Raw genomic sequence first — 19,021 nt, 5'->3', positions numbered from 1 at the left:
GGACTTAAGTGAAAACATACAATCTTCTGACGTTTTCGATGAAATTCAAACACATCTAACCGAACTCCGAGAAAGGCTATAAATTTTAACGATATTCTGACAACTTCAGAATATTTGTGTGAACTCTATGAACGAACTTCGGGGAAGCTAAAATCTGAGTTTTCCCTTCATCATGACAAAATAGAGTTAGATTGGGCAAAGTTTAGGGCGATTCGATGGATTCATGTTTTTAGGACCAAATGTACCGATTTATTCTGATACCATTTCAGCACGCTCTTGGTGGTATTGTCAAGAAGCTAAATCCGGCCAAAATAGTGGCCCAAAAAATTGAAAGAGCACGGTGTCTTTTTTTAACAACTTTATGCAAAAAAATTCAGCATCTCTGAAACTTCAGGATATGAAAGAATGGGCTTTCCTCTTTCATTTGAAACCAAAATCAAAATAATCCGTTGGGGGGTCTAGAGCAACTTTTTTTTTGAAGTTTTTTTTCGTGAAACATAGATTTTACAATGGAACTAGTTCATAGTTCTACCCCTAGATGGTGCTTTAGACATTCGAACAACGCTAAAAGTGATAATCTGATAGATTATTTAATTGTCTACAACTTTATTACCAACTAAAAACCGATTTGAAATTATTCGGAAAAGTAGTTTAATATTTTAACGAATTCTAAGTCTAGGTTAGTTTCACAGAAGACCTAGTGGTTTGTCAATTCACAAGCACTTTTTTATTCGCCAAATAGTGTTTAGTTCAACAGTGAATTCAGCGAAATTTGAGAGATTGGAAAGTCTCATCTTTTAGCTGAAAATTATAATTCCCTGATAAAGGGCACCATTAATATTTTTGAGATGAAAAGTCTTAGGTAAGTGTTGACAAAACTAGTATGATATTAATATTCTTGTTCATGATGGTAAGTGATTCCTCTCGCAGAAACAGCTTTTGCAATGATGTAGGCCTTCTTTTTTTCATTTTTTCGATTGTTCTCAGGGATGACTGATAACTTTTCTTACATGAATCTCCTACTCTGTTGGCATCTTCGTATAAAATTCACTTGTCCTGAACTTCAACCTTTATATTCGAACAAACTCAATTAAAATATTTAACGCACCATTGCAATATTTCGCGGATTTCATTGCGACGCTTCGTTAAAAACGCTGATTATCCGTTTTCAAAATTAACTCAATGTGACAAACAGTGAAGAAAAAACTTTGAGTCTTTGGATCAAGATAATTTTTTTGTGATATATTCGATAATTTCTATGTATATAAGATTTTTGTTGTACTCAAATCATATTTTGTTTTCAAAAGTAATACATTTCGCATAATCTAGGATCAATTTAGTAACGATATCTCGCATAATTGATAGGAAATGGCCGTAACTGCCACAATATGCTTTGCGGAGAAAATTTGAATAAATCGTTTCACGCTAACCACTAATTTGGACAGTTACTGCTGTGGTTTGCGTTAAATTAGAAACGGTGTGTCCTAACATTTCGTCTTGAACGGAATTATAATAGCTGACTTAAGCGATCATAACTTAAATTATACGACGTACGGTCCTTTCTAAAACATAAATGTAAGCAAACCCTTGTAACCAAGCAATACCTTCCGATGAATGGTAGTTCCTTCGAAACTATCGGGAAAGATTACAAACCAAAAGCACAAATAGTTTCTGACTCTGTCAAACATCCTAATTTTCAGAAGGTCAATTAGAATTGTCAACGTAATGAATCTCGTCTAATATTTTCATGCGACTAAACCCAATTCTTTTTTGGTAATGTAATAAGTGCGAGAAAACATATTTCCAAACCACTAGGCCTCGTGTGAAACTATCTTAGATATAACTTTGTTAAAATCTTTAGCAACTTCTCCGGATAATTTCAGATCAATTTTTAGTGGTCAACAAACTTGTAGACAATTAAATTTTCTATTAAATTCTCACTTTTAGTGTTGTTCGAATGTATAAAGCACCATCTAGGGACAGAAATTTGAGCTAGCTCCAGTAGTAAAACCTATATTGTTACGAAAAAAAAAGTTGCTCTGGACCTCCCGACGGATTATTTTGATCTTAGTTTCAAATGAAAGGGGAAAGCCCATTCTTTCATATTCCGAAGTTTCAGAGATGCTGAATTTTTTTGCATAAAATTGTTCTAATAAATACACCGTGAGAGACGTTTTTGGAAAATTTCATCCTTGATGGTGTCTTTTGTGACGAACATTTTAAACCTTAACATCAGTTAAAGCACTTCACTATTTGCTCCTGTTAACTTCCACCGAATAGCAAAACAGAGCTCCACCTACAAGAATAACAGTGCTGCAATGTGCAAAAGGTCGCCCATCGCCTACGCACCGAGAGAGAGAAACCTCCCAGTCTGCGTTGAAGCTAAGCATGATTTAAGGTTAAAGGTTAAATCCTATCCAGCGGATGAATCTGGTGTTATGATTACTTTTCTGAACACAACGTCGAATGAAGAGAAAATTTCAGATTTCAAGCACAATGTTTTTCTTTTTCTTCAAATGCGATCGACCTTTGTGGGTCGAGAGCCGCCACACCCTATATTGGCAGGAACTTTTACGTGTGCTCAACAAACGCGTCTCACGAAATCTACAATAGATGATGCCAGCAGACTCCAGAATTCAAGGAAATGAGAATCCCGGCACTGCATCGCTGACGGCGAAATGCGCGTTCGTCTTCCGACAGTAGTTGCAATCGCAATCGGCGGAAGCCCTATCGGCTGCTTTTCGTCTACTTGCCTGCTGAAATCCCCATCATTATCAGCTCAGCAGCGAGAAAAGAAGGCAAACTTTGGAGCTAGAAAATAGAACGGAGAAAAGTGATAGGGATAGGTAAATACCCCAGGCATCCTGCATCGATATTGTGTTGCTCCCGTGCAAGATAGACGGCAAAAAAGTGTGATAAAAGGTATAGGGAAGACGGAAAGATGTGAACAAGTGCTCCCTCTTGAAAGACGGAGGAATCCTTTGAGTTCGAAAATTTTCACTAAGCTCTGCAGTTTTGTAGCCTGTTCGGTCGTACGTACGTACGTACGTACCTACGTGCATCGCTCTGTCAGTCATTTATCTTGCCGAGAATGCTCACCACTCGAGAGGCCCGACTGTGTCATTTTACCAGGTCCACGAGTATCGATTTTCGAATCGATAAAGAGTGTCACTAGTCGAACTATTTAACGATGCTGGTTTGACGAAAATCATTGTAAAGTGTCGCTGAAGGATTTAGTAAATATCTGACAAACTAATTATTCGCATACGTTTTGGCAGTAGTTAGCCTGCAGTTATGGTATCACATCCGAAGGCTCTGTCGAGATTGGTTAACATTGGAAATCTTAGGATTATCAAGTTCTTACATATGTGGAATTTTGCCATTTCCTATTCAACTGCAATGAAACCTAATTTTCATGTTAGCCTCATAACTATTGACAAACGATCGAAACACAATGTGTCGCGAACGTTTTTTTCATTTCGTTCTAGCCTACGGTTATGAGCTACTCAAGCATAAATCCTCACTAGAAAATTCCAACGTATTAGTTTTTTTCCTGGTTGTTCTAACACATCGACTGTTAGGCAGAGCGTTCAGTGCCCTTATCGCCACTCGAGGTTTTAGGTTAGCTCCACTACAGCATCACGAACGAGTGGACCATTTACCGCAGCCTGCAAGTACCGTGTTCCATTTATATCCGGGAAGTATACTTATTAAAGGCTTTAAAATTATGTCGGTCCAGATTGGGAACCAGTACGGTTCATGTGTGAAACATCATCATATCATTCCAGAAACGAACGTGATGTATGCGGCATGACCTATAGTAGCGCACCGCTGTTTTCGTTCTGTTACGGTAAACCCTGGCTAGAGTAGAGTGCAGGAGATTTCGGTTTGTGGTAGCAGCGAAAACACACAAACACACCTCTCCAGGCGGTAATTATTTTCTCAGCGGCATCATTTTCTAGTTTTAGCCTGTTGTAGCCGGGATCTGGTTTGTCTGAAGTTGCCAATGCAAGTTGAAAGCCCTTGGCCTGCTGCACTGTATGGTGACGCTTCGATGACGGTTGGTGTTATCGCATTGCCATGACCTGACCAGGCATCCAAACTAAGAGGGGACGTGTATGACCGGAATGTTGCATTGATAGCGAATGTAGCAGTCGAGGTTTTTATCAAATATTGTCATAGGCGGCATCAGGGAGGCTCAAATAACGAATGCAATGAATACTCGCAGTTCAAATGCAATTTTATACAGTATTTGTTGGGAGTATAAGGCTTTCCAGAAAGTATAAGCACGATTCCAACACGAAAATGCTCGAGTCCGGATGACGCGAGACAACTGATTTTCGCTGTGTGCCTTTTTTTATTTTTTTATTCATTTCGTTTATTTGATAAGGCACGTTTGCGTTAGCTTAACACTCGGAATACCAAGGGGGTAAAAAGTTACGCGGACTACCAAGGGGGTCTAAAAAAATGGGAACGCTTACTTTGACCGGTCATATCTCAGCCGTTACATAATCGATTTTAAATCTGTCTTCACCAATAGAAAGATATGTCTTTTGTGAATACTTGAAATTAAAAAGTAGAAGAATAGAGTTGTCTACCGTAAGTTACAGTAAAAAGAGTATAACAAAGTCAATGAGAAAAAAAATGGGAACGCTTCTTTGACTTGCCATATCTTAGCTGTTTGCTCACCAATTTTAATTCTTTCTTCGCCATTGGATAGGTAAATCTTTTATAAAAACAGTGAACAAAGAATTATGGAAATCAAATTTGTATATCTGAAGTAATTGTAAAAACAGTAATTGAGAGTCAGTACAGACGAAATGAGTTTTTCTGTTCAAACAATCGTATCACGACCGTTTGTCAACCAATTTCAATTTTTCTTACACCAATGCAATCCTTAGAGCTTCTAGACTTGTAATATATGCAATAAATAGTAGATTTTCAAAAATTACTATACTTTTTCGAGTTTTTAGGAGATAGGATTTTTACAATGTACGTGGCATACGGTTGATTGAAATTCTTTGCGACTTGTTAGTTTTACGGTTTGAAAATTACCTGTTTACTCAATAGTTCTACATATTATACATGGATATTATTATATCAAAATGATTGCACGAACGTGGAGAAACACATTATTGTATGTAAGTTACTAAATAATAGAGTGTGTTAGGACGATTCAGTAAATACTAAGAAGTTCAGAATTTTAAAATATTCGTCATATAACTTTAAATTTGAAGCGATGACCTATACATTTTAATACACCAGTCGATTGTAATTGATGGCGGCTACAATTTCTGAAAAAAAAACATTTTTATATTTTCTCAAAAAATAGCCAAAAGTACCTAGAAGTACAGAAATTCCATTTAGTTGGCAAATAACGTCGAGTTCAAAGTGATGGCCTATACCTTTTTATATACCAATCGGTTATAATTGATTTTGGTTACAATTTCTGGAAGAACGATTTTTATATTTTCTCAAAAATAGACAAAAGTACGTAGAACTACAGTAATTTTATTTAGTTTACAAATAACTTCAAGTATTCAAAGCTATCACCTATGCAATTTATACACCAATCGATTGTAATTGATTTTGGCTACAATTTCTGAAAGAACATATAGCCAAAACTACGTATAAGTACAGAAATTTCATTTAGTGGGTAAATAACGTCGAATTTTAAGGGATGATTTATACTTTTTTATACACCAATCGATTGTAATTAATGGTGGCTACAATTTCTGAGAGAATACATTTTTATATTTTCTCAAAAAATAGACAAAATACGTAGAAGTACGGAAATTTGATTTAGTTGGCAAGTAAGGTCAAAATCAAAGTGATGACTACACTTTTATATATACCAATCGATTGTAATTGATTTCGGCTACAATTGTTGCAAGATAAACTTTTTATATTTTCTAAAAAAAACGACAAAAATACGTAGAAGTACAGAAATTTCGTTTGATTGACAAATAACTGCAAATTAAAAGGGATGACCTACACTATTTATACACCAATCTATTGTAATTGATGGCGGCTGCAATTTCTGATAGAACAATTGTTTATATTTTCTCAAATATTAGCAAAAATACGTAGAAGTACGGAAATTTGTAGTTATGTGCCAATCAGACGAAATTTCTGTACTTCTACGTATTTTTGTCGTTTTTTTGGGAAAATATGAAAAGTTTATCTTGCAACAATTGTAGCCGAAATCAATTACAATCGATTGGTATACATATATAAAAGTGTAGGCCATCACTTTAAATTTGACCTTATTTGCCAACTACATCAAATTTCCGTACTTCTACGTATTTTGTCTATTTTTTGAGAAAATAAAAAAATGTGTTCTTTCAAAAATTGTAGCCGCCATCAATTACAATCGATTGGTGTATAAAAAAGTATAAATCATCCCTTAGAATTCGTCGTTATTTGCCCACTAAATTAAATTTCTGTACTTGTACGTATTTTTGGCTATTTTTTGAGAATATATAAAAATTTGTTCTTTAAGAAATTGTAGCCAAAATCAATTACAATCGATTGGTGTATAAATGGAATAGGTGATAGCTTTGAATACTTGAAGCTATTTGTCAACTAAATGAAATTACTGTAGTTCTACGTACTTTTGTCTATTTTTTGAGAAAATATAAAAATTGTTATTCCAGAAATTGTAACCAAAATCAATTATAACCGATTGGTATATAAAAAGGTATAGGCCATCACTTTGAACTCGACGTTATTTGCCAACTAAATGGAATTTCTGTACTTCTAGGTACTTTTGGCTATTTTTTGAGAAAATATAAAAATGTTTTTTTTTCAGAAATTGTAGCCGCCATCAATTACAATCGACTGGTGTATTAAAATGTATAGGTCATCGCTTCAAATTTAAAGTTATATGACGAATATTTTAAAATTCTGAACTTCTTAGTATTTACTGAATCGTCCTAACACACTCTATTATTTAGTAACTTACATACAATAATGTGTTTCTCCACGTCCGTGCAAACATTTTGATATAATAATATCCATGTATAATATGTAGAACTATTGAGTAAACAGGTAATTTTCAAACCGTAAAACTAACAAGTCGCAAAGAATTTCAATCAACCGTATGCGACGTACATTGTAAAAATCCTATCTCCTAAAAACTCGAAAAAGTATAGTAATTTTTGAAAATCTACTATTTATTGCATATATTACAAGTCTAGAAGCTCTAAGGATTGCATTGGTGTAAGAAAAATTGAAATTGGTTGACAAACGGACATGATACGATTGTTTGAACAGAAAAACTCATTTCGTCTGTACTGACTCTCAATTACTGTTTTTACAATTACTTCAGATATACAAATTTGATTTCCATAATTCTTTGTTCACTGTTTTTATAAAAGATTTACCTATCCAATGGTGAAGAAAGAATTAAAATTGGTGAGCAAACAGCTAAGATATGGCAAGTCAACGAAGCGTTCCCATTTTTTTCTCACTGACTTTGTTATACTCTTTTTACTGTAACTTACGGTAGACAACTCTATTCTTCTATTTTTTAATTCGACGTATTCACAAAAGACATACCTTTATATTGGTGAAGACAGATTTAAAATCGATTATGTAACAGCTGAGATATGACCGGTCAAATTAAGCGTTCCCATTTTTTTTACCCCCTTGGTATTCCGAGTGTTAAAGGTGCGATTTTTTTCTTTGTTTTACATTTTGAATTTCTTAATACTAGAGGGTTACATATTTAAATATAATTTTGTTTTTATAGAATGAAACTAAAGAAATTTTACAGCTTACTTATACATATACAAGAGGGGATAATATAATTTTCGTGGGATTAGCAGGGGAGGTCATTTTATGCGTTTTTTGTATTGTAATGCACTCTAGGATTTTCAAAAAAGGATACTATTGGAATAATTAATTATTAACTAAGCGGAACATTCTACAGACATATTAGTTATTTATTAGTTTTGGGAAAATATTCATGGGGAAGGTGGGAGGGGGGTGACGTCCTACATATGTCTATGAGAGACAGGGGAGAGAGGGTGGACAAGGCCGACAGGAGGGGGGAATTTAGATATTAACTTTCAGTTTCCGGCATCGGGAATCAACGGAAAGGATTACAGATTCGGACGGATGCATCATGTATTGGGACGCCGGGTGGTCTTCTTTGAGCCGGCAGGGGTTCCTTCAGACGATTTCGTAGTACGACTCAGATACGGATCGGCAACACATCGCGTTGCGCGTGTGATGTGCTATAGGTCTCGTGTTTGTTGGGTCATTCGACAAAGATGTTTTGTGTCGTCTTGGAGTCGCATCGAACCAACGTTGGGATAGGTAGGCGGAAGAGGGCATTTCTGAGAATGATAAGAATAATCATAGGGGCAGTTAAATCTGAATATTGATGGTTTTAAGGAAGTTGGATACGAGGGACTTATAGAGGAGATCGCGGCTTGCCAGTACATCTTGAACTGTGACATTGGGTGATCTTCCTCGGGCCCGAAGGGAATCCAATAGTTAAGATGTGACAGAACAGTACTCAACGCATGCTCAGACAATATGTTCAATGTCGTGATAACCGTTGCCACTTCGGTGATGAGCGTCCAGCGTGTAGTGATTGGACATGAGCCGAGGCATCACACGAATGAAATCCCAACCCACATCCATTCCCTTGAACCAAGGTTACGTCGATACCTTAGGGATTATCGAATGTAGCCACCTTCCTAGTTCCCCATTGCTCAATGAAGTTTACCAACTTTCGAGGGTTCTCTGATGAGTAATACTCAAAAATTCGCTGAAGCAAATTGGTCTTTCATATATGTCACCTTGTAAAGCGCCCGCCTTAGCTAAAGAGTCTGCTTCTTCATTACATGGAATGGAGCAATGCGAGCGAACCCAAACTAAGGTAATCTTGTACGATCTTACAGGCAAAGCACGCAGGCGCTCCCAGATTTTCCCCATAAAATATGGAATGTGCTTTCTAGGTTTCATTGAACGGAGAGCTTCGATTGAGCCGAGGCTATCCGAGACAATAAAGTAATGATCGGTGGGCAAAGTATCAATGATCCCAACTTAGAATGAGGCGGTGAGGTTTTCATTCAATATACCGAGTTCAGTGGAGCCGTCAAGACTTGACCCGTCGGTGTAAAACATCTTGCTGCTGTCGACTTCTCGAAATTTACTATGAAAGATGTTTGGGATCACTTGCGGACGTATGTGATCCGGGATTCCACAAATCTAGTCTTTCGTGGATGTGTCGAAGAATACAGTTGAATGAGGGAGATGGACACGGTTGGGATAATATGAAGAAGGATTGATATTTTGTGCCATGTAATCGAAGTACATGGTCATAAATTGGTTTTTAGAATTAAGCTCTATAAGCCTCTCGAAATTAGCAAATTACTAACGGCTTCAATTTATCGCATCGGATGAGCAATCGATATGAGAGGTCCCAAACGTTCCGGTTATTGTACGGAGAAAGTTAATCTTTTGTTGGCACTTCTGTTTCAGATACAGATAATGTGGCATCCCCAGGTTCCTTAAGAGTCGGACCATACCCCGAGATATTTGAAAGTTGAAACCTGAGCAAATGTTTGACCCATTATTTGAAGCTGTAGTTCCCCTGGTTAACGCTTCCTTGAAAATACGAATAGCTCAGTTTTCTCCGTGGAGAAATCAATACCCAGCTGGAGGGCCCAAGCAGACAAATTGTCCAATGTATCTTGCAATGGTCCTTGCAAATCGACGACTTTGGGTCCTGTAATAGAGACCACATCGTCACCTGCAAGCTGCCTTAGCGTACAGGAATTGACAAGACATTCGTCAATGTCATTCACGTAAAAGTTATAGAGAAGGGGGCTTAGATATGAGCCCTGGGAAAGACCCATGTTGCTAATTCGTGATGTCGATAAATCACCATGCGAAAAATGCATATGTTTTTCAGACAGCAAGTTTAGCAAAAAGTTGTTTAGAGTCGGTGAAAGACCATGCTGGTGCAGCTTCTCAGAAAGAATTTTGATAGAAACTGAGTCAAAAGCCCCCTTTATATCTAGGAAAACTGATGCCATCTGCTCTTTGCTAGCATAAGCCATTTGAATTTCTGTTGAGAGCAACGCAAGACAATCGTTCGTCCCTTTGCCTTTGCGGAAACCAAATTGTGTATCTGACAGTAAGCCATTTGCTTCAACCCAATTATCGAGGCGAAACAAGATCATTTTCTCGAACAACTTTCGGATACAGGACAGCATTGCAATCGATCGATACGAGTTGTGGTCGGAGGCTGGTTTTCCTGGTTTTTAGATTTCGATGACCTTCACTTGCCTCTAGTCATGAAGGACAATATGACCCTCAACAAACTTATTAAATAAATTCAACAAGCGTCTCTTAGCAGAGTCTGGCAGATTCTTCAACAAGTTAAATCTGATTCTATCTGGCCCTGGGGTTATATTGTTACATGACCAGAGAGCAAGTGAGAACTCCACCATCGAAAACGGTGTTTCGTTCGCGTTATCGCTAGGGGACGCGGTGCAGTAGCTCTTCTGTGCCGGGGTGGAATCCGGACAAAACTTCTTCGCAAAATCGAATATCCAATGGTCTCGTTAGTACTGTTTCGGTTTCGTAAACGCCGGGCCGTGCCCCAAAGAGTGCTCATCGATGTTTCTCTGATTAACCCGTCGACGAACCGGTGCCAGTAGCTACGTTTTTTGGCTTTCGTCAAACTCTTCATGCGCGTTTCCACCGTAGCGTACTGCCGGTAGCTGGCTGGTAGCCCGTCGTCACGGAAGGTCTTATACGCGGCGGCCTTGTCCGCGTCCACGTCTGAGCACTCTGTCCCACCATGCGTTGGGGGGATGCTTGGTACGCGTTTAGTCTGAGCTTGAATCGTGGTATCGAGAATCAAGCCAGCCAGGAACCCGTACTCTTCCTCCGGAAGAAGCTCTTTAGTGGACTCGATTTTTTCGGATATCCCGGAAGTGTAGCTCTTCCAATCAATATTTCGTCGTAGTAAGCCATGTTGTGCATAGTGCAAATGCATCGCATTTTAAGTTTTTTAGTAAGATTTTAAGGGAATCGATTTTCGGGATAATGCTTCTGCAATTCCTCTGTAGAAATCCTTAACCTCGTTCGATGAATTAGCCATCGAAGGATACAATCGCTGAAAGGAGGGGCCATTTCGCAGTGAACTGCATCAAGAATGTTTTTACTGCGGGGAAAAAGCTTATCAAAATGCTTTTAAGAGGGTCAGAAATATTTAGTGCTGTAAAAATACGGTCCACAATGTCAGAGAAATTTATCAAGCCATCGCTGGTTTCTTTCTCTGGCTGAGATATGGGAACACTGTTCCTGGATGTGCTGGGACATCCTTTTCAGAGCTTAGGTTACTGAGACCGGGAGCGACTTGCTTCGGTTTTGCACCAGTACTTCCTTGAGTAGTTATTTTAGGGGGGCCATGAAGAGATACCTTCTGACCTTTACGACGAAGCTTGGGAGAGGAAATGTTCCTCCTTTTTCTATTGCTTCTAGGCACAGCAGAAGATGTTCCCTCCTGGGGTTCATCACAGTCGCCTTCGTCAGTAGACAAGTTGGTATAGATGTTCGTAGAGACAGGTGACGTAGCTATCTTAAGCATTTCTGTAAAAAATCGCTTAGAGCGTCCCTAAAGGGAACGCGTAAGATTCTCTTCGTGCTGTTTGTACGCGGGACATGAAGGGAGATCGTGTGGGTTTCGGCCACAGACACTTTTCGACATCCCTTCCACTGGAATCATCCGCATGATTCCCACCGCATTCCCCACAGCGGGCCTTGTTTCTACAATGGGAGCCTGTGTATCCCAATTGTTTGCAATTAGTACAGTTCATGACCCGCGGCACAAAAAGACGAACAGGTAGACGAACCTTGTTAAAGAGGAGGTAGTTGAGTAGAGCAGAACCGGCGAAGTTCACCCGATAAGAGTCTGAGTTGACGTATATTTTCTTCCCGTCAGCTACGACAGATGCTGAATGCAAACGTTTGCACTCCAGTATTTTCACTGGCTTAAGCATGAAGTCTTTGAAACAGCCAGTCTCATGTTTCAAATGGTCCCCTCAACTCATACTCGAATCGGAAACGACGCCACAGACTTCAACCCTGTTAGCTGGAATATACACTCTGTACTCCTTCGTGAAGGGCCCGTAGCCAGTAATATCATTTGCCTGATTTAAATTGTTTACAACCACCCGAAGCTTATCAGAGTGAATTTTCGATACTTCTGTCACGGCCGACTACCGATCCGTCAGAACTCGAGAAATCTGCAACAGATTCAAACACTTTTTGTCTTTGGTCCGGAAGAAGATCACGAATGGCCCGGTGGCCGAGCTTGGATATCGTTTGAGCCGGGGAGCCGATTTTGTTTCGACGTCCATCTCACCTTGAGATGAACCTCCGTCAGGGGAAGTCATTTCTGCACAGGCCTATTGCCCAGTGCACGTTAGTAGAGAACCAAGAAGGGGAAACGTAAAATAATACTTAACTTGTGTATGTAACGGTATCCAGACGGCTTACTAGAAGAACACTGCTTCACTGGTCACTGGCCGGCTAACGGTACTCAGAAACAGAAACACAAAACAGGGGGAAAATACTGAAACCTCGACTAGGCGGAGAGTGCGCAAGATAACCTTGAACGCGGATCAGCACTATTCTCTGTCGCTATACACTGCGCGGACTGGCAACACTTTTGTCTCGACCGAGCGCTCGAAAACGAATGTACATTAAGATTTGTCGTACAATGAAAAGTATAAAAAATAGAGCTTGTGTGTATTCAGCTATTGTTTCTAAAGTGAGTTGTTTCACAACTTTATCGAAGACAAAGCATCTACATCGAACGGTTAAATGCTCAATTTTAAAACTAGCTAAAATTAGAACCACCCCAGCTTCTGTTTAAACGATAAGAAGAGCCTTTCAAAGCACAACAGCTTTCATAAACATATTGTATGGTGGGGGGTGGGCGTAGCGTATTGGTAAATCGATTGCCTTGTACGCAGCGCACTTAGGTTCGAGTCCCGACCCCGTACATAGGGTCAGAAAATTTTTCATAAGAGATTTTTCTAACCCGAAGAGGCGAATGACATTAAGGTTAAAACTTCTATAATCGAAATAAAAAAATATTGTAAGGCAAAGTTATTTTGTTTTAGCAAAAAAAAATTAAAATTATTAAATTTATTTTCTGGACCACTGCGCACTGGCTATACTGAGTCATACATTACTGTCAAATTTTGTTTCCCGGGTACCGGCGTTCGACTTCTTAGACTTTATGAAATTCAGCTTGAACAATAACATCTCCTCGTTTTTGGATGCAGACAGAAGGAAGTTTCATCGACATTGTAGAGCTCCGTTCCACCACATTCTAAAAGAATGCATTTTTCAGTAACCAATCTTGGGCCATAACGAACCATCAACGGATATCCGCATACTACTGGCTGGGGTACGAACCTAGCCTATGCCACAGTATAGCTCTGGACAAAGAACTGCAATTGGACATGAGCAAATATCTGCCCTAAGCGGTAATCTTTTTGCAGGCAGTCCCCGTTATCCACCCTTATGTTCGCTTAAATATTAACTAGACAAAATAAAAAAATCAAATTCTTTTTTTTGGTTGAAATTGTGATGAATCGCTTGTCCGTGTAGGATTTATTCAAAAATGATTTCCTGGAAATCATAGATCGACTGTGAGTTTTTCCAGTGATTCCATTTAAGTAAGACATTTTGTCAAATTGTTAGATACACCTTAAAGTTTGTAGTCTCTCAGGAGTATAGGATATTCTTGATACTTCTAAGCTTTTCCCGAAATTCCTATGTTGTTATGTTATGAAAACAATGTCCATTTTTTATTCAGTCTATTTATTTGATTAGGCCCGGTACAGGTGTCAATTTTTGTATTTGCAAAACGGAACTTTAAACTTTATCCGTTCTATAATACCTTACTGGAACTATGTCCATAGTCAGCGAAAGGGGAATCACTCAGATTAATAGTGATACAATACCCAGATGCGGCGTACAACAAAAAGAAGCCTGCCATAATAGATCAAAACACTCTGGTCGCAATGGAATATGTACCCAACAAAACAAAACAAAAAAGGAGCAACTTTTAGGAATCTAGAATCTTAAAATTATGAAAATTTTTAGACTCTCTTAACTAGGAATGGAGTTCAATATACATGGGGAATGAATTACTAAGATTAGGCGGGGGGGGGGGGGCAAATTAGATACAAATACTAAAAATGCACTTTAGTTTTTGAGAGAATACCGATGTAATTGAATCCCTCCAACAAATTCGCTCTTTTTTATAACGAAGACCTATTTGCTTGAGGGAGACACTTTCACGAGGATTTCATTTCAGTATCGGAGTAACAGCAATATCAGACACAGAGGAAAGATGGTGGACAACGAAGAGAAAAATGCCTTGAGATCATGCGAACTCTCTGCACAGTATCCAAATGACTCTCCCCGCATTTTCTACAGCAGGCCTTATTGCTACAATGGGTGGCTGTGTGGCCCAATTGTTCACACTTAGTGCAACTCTTGACTCATGGTACAAACAGACAGACCTTGGACAAGAGGATGTAGTTTGGTAAAGCGGTTTCGGCGAAACCCACCCAGTAAGAGTTTAGTTAGGGGTATGTTTTCGAACCATCTCCTGCGAATCACACTGAATTCAAACGTTTGCAGTCCAGTATTTTAACCAGCTGAAGTAAGCGGTCTCTAAAATAGCCAAACTCATACTGCAGCAGGTCCTCGCACATCAAACTCATCGTTGATAACGCCTTCAATTTCTACCATTATGGCTGGAATGTATACATTCTATTCTCTCGTAAAGTGCTCGCAGCAAGCAATATCGTTTGCCTGCATTGAGTTCGCTAACAAAAATCTGACCTTGTCTGAGCGAACCTTTGAACTTTCGATCACAAGTGAGAACCGTTCTGTTAGGTCTTTCAAAATCTGCAAAAAGATTCAGCTTTTAGTTTTGGGTCAACAGAAGACCACAAATGAACCGATTCAGAATTCTGGATATCGCTTGGACCGGCCTTAGAAGTCGCACTCGATTCTCTTTCATTTGTCCACCTGAAGAGGAAACCAGCGAAACCGCGAACGTACGCGGTCAGCGCCCGTGCAGACGGGAAACAGCAGTAACGGTGTTATATAAGGATAAATGGCCATTTTCTTCACCAATGAAGCCTTTCGAGATTCTTTTTAAAAAGATATTTTGGATACTCTTTGCAGTTTATTGTCAATATCTCGTATAAACATCCAATCGATGTCACAGGCTTACAGTTCGAAAGGCAATGATCTGCACTTTCCAAAAATTTGCAATTTGTGTAGATCAAATTTAAATTTATTAAGGTTTCAGGCGACCAAAGTTTAATAAGAATATTTTCCTCAATGATTTCCTTTTGAACTTTGTTATTGGTTGTCACGAGTTATTGACCAATAACTAAAAGAGGAAAGAAATGCTTTTGAAAAATATCTCAACAACGCTTCTTTGAAAAAAAAGAAACATAGTTGTTGTGCTCAGCGCCCTAAAATGAGCCTAAAAATACTTTTTCTCGCAACTTAATTTTTTTGTAAACTATTGAGAATTACTATCCATACGCACTTCGTGGATTGTTGTGAAACCTCTGGCATAAGCGGAACAATTTAAACTAATTCTGCTTAAATTTTCAAATGTTCATCTTTTTACCTGTGCCAAATTTTTATTTGAAGGGTGCATTTTTCCTCGAATACACCCTATAACAAAGCAAATCCTTGGTGCTAGATTCCGTAGCGGAACTTGATCTTATTTTTCAACAGATAACGCAGTCGATTCTTAGTGTACAGGACAAGTGTTATTATCCTACTAACATCTAGAATCCTTCCTGATTGGGACTCGAACATGCAATGACTGCCGTACCCTCTGAACCGCCAGGCCAGAGATATACTCTTTAAAATAGCAAAAGTAATTCTTTGAAAGCTTTTACAATTACCGCTTTAATATGGAATGGACGTATATTGCATTATTAAACAACAATCTGTTTTATCTCTGCTAAAATTAGAGCTATTGAGATTCCATAAAACACGGTAAAAATTGAATGCCCTAACGGAACTTGGGCAAATATTGTGTAGATTTAGTTTTATGGTTTGTAATGAACCTTACCGCACTTACATCTGAGGAATGCCTCGGAAATCCGTCCGAAAATCTTAAAAATCGTGGCCGACCATCTTGTATTCTGATGAAACTATACAAGATTCATTGGCATGGAAGACTCACCCTTTTCACAGTCTATTAAATCATTTAGAATTTTTTTTAAAAGGGCGTAGTAGTTTTTGCATGTAGCAGTTTTAAAGAAAAAAAAGTTGGATTACCGATTTTTTTATAGTAAAACTATCGAAGAAAAAGTTACAGGAACGAAAAGTTCTACGCGTAAAAAATATACACTAAAAAAAATATTGTGACATATTTCATAAAAAATTACTCTTGAGCCAAAAAGTCCTAATTGTCAGAGGAAATCATGGAGATTAATGATCCACACACAATTGCAAAGTTTTGTCCGAATCGAAGGTGGTTGTAAATATGCAACCCATTCATACAAAATTGTCATATTAGCCAATTAACATGTTTGTATACAGTACACAAATATCGCTTGTCCTTGAAGTGAGGACTGATAACAGTGTCCAGAACAGCAATATGGACTGTTTGAATGTCTTTCTCGATAAATGTACTATTGTGTCAGGTTAATGTTTCGTGTTCGTCCAGAAAAGAAAAGTCGGAAAAAGTATTCGGTCTTTCTCACCCATTTAGCATAAGACGAAAGATAATGAACACATTAATGTGCATTGATGCTTCGAACCGCTCTTCGCAGATGTGCTGCTGTGTTGCTCCGGCTTTATTCTCAAACAGGGGACGCGGTGATGGTTTCCATTTCTTTCAACCACAATGAATTGTAATCGAAATAGACGGCGTGAATTTATTTTCTGCTCGGTGTATAAAGGACTCGCGATAAGCGAAAGAAAAAAAAAATGTTTCCCCAATGTAGTTCACTGTAAATCATCTCTCACTGTCTCTGCCTTTGCCTCTGTCTGTGTGTGTGCCTCTGTTTGTTCATTTCCATCTCTGTCATTGCTGTGCCGCGCTGTGTTTTCCACCGATGACACTGTACATTCAGTGGCTAATAACTTTCACGCCAAACCGGGACCCGCCTCACTTGTGTAAATAGAGACCTCCCAGCATTCGATCCCTATCGAGCTGCGGCCTGGCACATAATGTTGTAAATGATGCTTCTCTCTGTCGCTGTTGTGCCCACTTTCTATTGCGTAAGTGTTGATCGACGTCGTCGTCGTCGTCGTCCCCGCAGTTGTAATCATTATCATCATCATTATCATCACCGTCACCCTATACTCGTCATCCTCCTGGCTCGCTGTTGTCATCGCTGTTTTCCCATCCTTTCTCGCCTGGTGGTCGTTGACGTCTGTAACCAGAAAGTGTGTGGTGTAGCACTTATCGAGCCATTAATTAAATTTCCTTTTCCTTCTTTCTTTTTTCTTCATTTTCTCTCTTCCTTTGCAGAAAAAAATCTTGATCGCCGTGTGCGTTGCGATAACACTGGTCGTTTTAATAGTCCTACTAGCAGTTTACTTATCATAAATCACCGGACGAACAATTTTCACCACCCTTTTCGAATCGACTCTTCTGCTGTTGTACTGCCAGTCGGCACTACCTACCTACCTACCTAAACTACCCAGGTGTCGGAGAGGGGGTTGAAGTCACGCGCACAATTTAGTTTCTGTTTTTTCTCAAATGTACTTCCTAGTAAATGTCGCCACGAGTGTAATTCCAATGTCCAATGAGTGTTTCGGAGTACGAGTAAATGAATCAAATTATGGGATGCTAGAACTGATATCAAAGTTTAGATCGATAAGAAATTAAATCTACTTAAATTATCGTCGCTGTTTAAACCATTTGACCGGGTGCCGCTATCTTTATTTTTGTGTTTTTTTTTCTACTTTCGTTTAAGGCTGTAAATAGTACAAGAGTAACGCTATAAGATATTGGAGGAATTAAAACTATAGTTAGTTGAATATCAGCAAACACATTCCTCGCACTAGTCAGCCTAGCCAGTTCAGCGAAGAAATTAGATTAATTCAGTAACAATGGCATACAGGCAAGGATCTTTGGGGGTTGTATGGGGTATTATTATTTGTGTCCAAAAGATCATTGCTGATTGGATCATGCCAACGTGTGTATATGATTAAGCCGATAACCGATCGAGATTTCGAGCGTCGTTCAACATTCGCTAGGAGAATATAGGTGTGCTATTCAAAGTATTACTGGATGTATTAACTGTAAAAAGTGGGCTTGCAATTAGGTATTGATTAAATTGTTTTTTATTATTATTTATAACATTCATTTTTTCGTTGTTTCTGTAAATTCGACCGAATCGCCAAATCGTTTAGACAATCCCAAAACTGTGCGAACTATCTCTATACCTGTTAATCTTCGCTATAAGATTTTCAGTATTTTATTGATGCATGTTTGTCAATGGTGTTTTCTTGATTTCGTGTCATCATTGTATGAGGACATAAATAACGGAAAGGTATTCAGAAGAAAGTCAGTTTGAAATCTCCGTTTAACACAACAACAGCGTCATATGATTTAGAAAAAGAAACATGCTAAATGGCAGATAATACTCTACCAACTCTTATTACTATCGTTTTCAATTAAGGAACTAAGCCAAGACCTAACCACGAAAACTGAATCATTCCATGTAGGTATCCCCAAAATCCGACGGGTAAGTTTCTATTACTTTTGGGTAAGATTCTATTATCATATTACCTCAAAGTTATTCAAATGGCAAACATCGGTAACGGCACATGTACGTGTAAACCTCGGCTGCTCTGTTCGTATATGGGTTTATTCGGTCAATTCCTGTTATTGTATTAGTGCCGAGCCAAATCAGTTGGAATTTTCGTTAGTTTCTGCCGAAATACAGGCAGGAACCAGCCGGAAATTCGGATTTTTGGCTGGGTA

General features: G+C 38.6%; 1 protein-coding gene across 13 annotated transcripts in view; it reads left to right on the top strand.

Annotated features, from left to right (window-relative positions):
* The window catches only part of LOC131693824 (syntaxin-1A), a 252,502-nt gene that overhangs the window by 177,726 nt on the left and 55,755 nt on the right, over window positions 1–19,021 (top strand). The window contains exon 9 of one of the 13 annotated variants that reach the window (XM_058981996.1): window positions 17,561–18,377. The exons of 10 other annotated variants lie outside the window; for them this stretch is intronic. In XM_058981996.1, coding sequence (XP_058837979.1) covers window positions 17,561–17,638 — 78 coding nt within the window. In that variant the 3' untranslated portion in view covers window positions 17,639–18,377. Of the gene's footprint in view, window positions 1–17,560; window positions 18,378–19,021 lie in introns of those variants that run through there. 2 more of the 13 variants (XM_058981995.1, XM_058981997.1) reach the window with 2 other exon arrangements.

Source organism: Topomyia yanbarensis, chromosome 3, assembly GCF_030247195.1.
Source record: "Topomyia yanbarensis strain Yona2022 chromosome 3, ASM3024719v1, whole genome shotgun sequence".
Taxonomy (NCBI): domain Eukaryota; kingdom Metazoa; phylum Arthropoda; class Insecta; order Diptera; family Culicidae; genus Topomyia; species Topomyia yanbarensis.
This window is presented reverse-complemented; position numbering and strand designations above follow the sequence as displayed.